The sequence below is a fragment of the Palaemon carinicauda genome, unplaced genomic scaffold, assembly GCF_036898095.1.
Source record: "Palaemon carinicauda isolate YSFRI2023 unplaced genomic scaffold, ASM3689809v2 scaffold83, whole genome shotgun sequence".
Lineage (NCBI taxonomy): Eukaryota > Metazoa > Arthropoda > Malacostraca > Decapoda > Palaemonidae > Palaemon > Palaemon carinicauda.
This window is the reverse complement of record NW_027172127.1, coordinates 159,637-161,526: the sequence shown is the minus strand read 5'-3', so window position 1 is coordinate 161,526 and position 1,890 is coordinate 159,637. Positions and strand designations below refer to the sequence as shown.

The following is a 1,890-nucleotide window of genomic DNA, read 5'->3' as shown; positions in this document are numbered from 1 at the left end:
TATATATATATATATATATATATATATATATATATATATATATATATATATATATATATATATATATATATATATATATATATATATATATATATATATATATATATATATATATATATATATATATATATATATATATATATTTATATATATATATATACAATTATTACATCTATATATAAAATTTATATATATGTGTGTATTTCGTTGTTGTTTGTTCCATTTGGGGCGTTGCTGCAGGCTGACTATGTACTCCCTTTTCCATCTGCTCCAGAACAAGTCCGACAAATATTGTACTCTACGCCACCTTTTTCTGGAGTACACGTATTCTGGTTGCGAAAGTCCTGGTATTAACCTCTTGGGTGACTTCATATGGAGGATTTGACTCGGACTTAGTGGTTCCATGTCGTCAGGATCATCAGAACAGGTCGTGATCGGTCTTGAGTTCACAATATATTCTACCTCGCAGAGTAGCGTGCGGAATGATTCGTCATCGAGGCGAGTCCCATGGTCGAAGAATAGCGCAGATAGAACTTTCCGAATGGTACGGATCTGGCGTTCCCATACGCCGCCCATGTGCGATGCCATAGGTGGGTTGAGTTTCCAGTCGATATTCATGTACAGTAGTTTGTTTTGGATTTTGTTTTGGTTCAGATCTGACCAAGCCTTGTTCAGCTCATTCCGGGTTCCGATGAAGTCGGTCCCGTTGTCGCATCGGATTTCTTGTACCGTACCTCTACAGGGCTATGAAGCGTTGCAGACAGTGAATAAAGGAATCCGTTTCGAGACTGTTAGCAGCTTCCAGTTGAATGGAGCGACTGACAAGACAGGTGAATATGACGCCGTAACGTTTGAGCTCCTTGCGGCCCTCTTTTATAATGAACGGCCCGAAAAAGTCTACGCCTGTGAATGTAAATGGTGGAGCTGGCTCGAGACGATCTTGAGGTAAGTCGGACATTTTTTGCTCTTGGCATGGCTTTCTAATTTTTCTGCACGTTATGCATTTGTGGAGTTGACGTTGGACAGCAGAGTTGATTGAAACAATCCAAAAGCGTTCTCTAATTGCTGCAATGGTGTGATTTCTACCCATATGGCCAAGTTTCTCATGAGCATCTCGTACGATTAGAGTGGTGACGTGCGAATGTTGTGGCAGTAGCATAGGATGTTTCACATCGGAGTCCATTGCGGCTTTCGAGAGGCGTCCTCCCACTCGCAGAGTTCCATCGATGAGCACTGGGTCGAGACGGAATATTGTACTGGTTTTTGGTAGCGAATGTTCTCTCTTGTCTTCTTTCGTGGTTATTTTCTTGAGTTTCTCGACCTCGTTTGCAAAGGTGATCTTTTGTATAAAACAAACGATTGCCTTTTCAGCCTTTTGCATGATCTGTGCGGTCCTTAAATTTATAGTTTGTTCTTTGTTTTGTAAGAAAGCCAAAAATGCTATGAATACTGCTACTGCTCTCTTCAATCTCTCCCACCTGGAGAAATATGTGATTAAAGTCATAAATGGTGATCCTTCTTCAGGAATGTAGTGTCCTCTGGAGACAATCCTTTCTCTCCAGGATACCTTGCTACCCGGCTATCAATAAAGTCACTTTCCAGAATATTCAGTATTCTGTTTCGGGAGATAATTTCAGTACCCTGCTCAATATCCTCGGTCACAATGCGATTACTGTTTACTCGATGTGTAGACGTTACACTGTTGTCTTCTACCGGCGAGCTGACTGTCCATCCGTGACGATACTGCAGAGCGAATGGGCCTTTGCCGTCTGTTGATATGATTTTCAGAGGCTCCATTGCTAGTGGGCAATTACTGCCAATCAGTAGACCGATGTCTATTTCTGGCATTATTTCAGGAATCGATTTTGCCACGTCGTGAAGATATGGCCA

General features: G+C 40.9%; 1 protein-coding gene across 1 annotated transcript; it reads right to left on the bottom strand.

Moving 5' to 3' along the window:
- Positions 1 to 736: 736 nt before the first annotated feature.
- On the bottom strand, positions 737 to 1,183 carry LOC137637548 (uncharacterized). Its single transcript, XM_068369709.1, has one exon. It carries the CDS (start codon positions 1,181 to 1,183, stop codon positions 737 to 739), a length of 447 nt encoding a protein of 148 aa, XP_068225810.1.
- Between the last annotated feature and the right edge of the window lie 707 nt (positions 1,184 to 1,890).

Excerpts from the sequence above, each read along its gene's own strand:
- LOC137637548 (XM_068369709.1), bottom strand. The coding sequence starts at position 1,183 with ATGGACTCCGATGTGAAACATCCTATGCTACTGCCACAACATTCGCAC.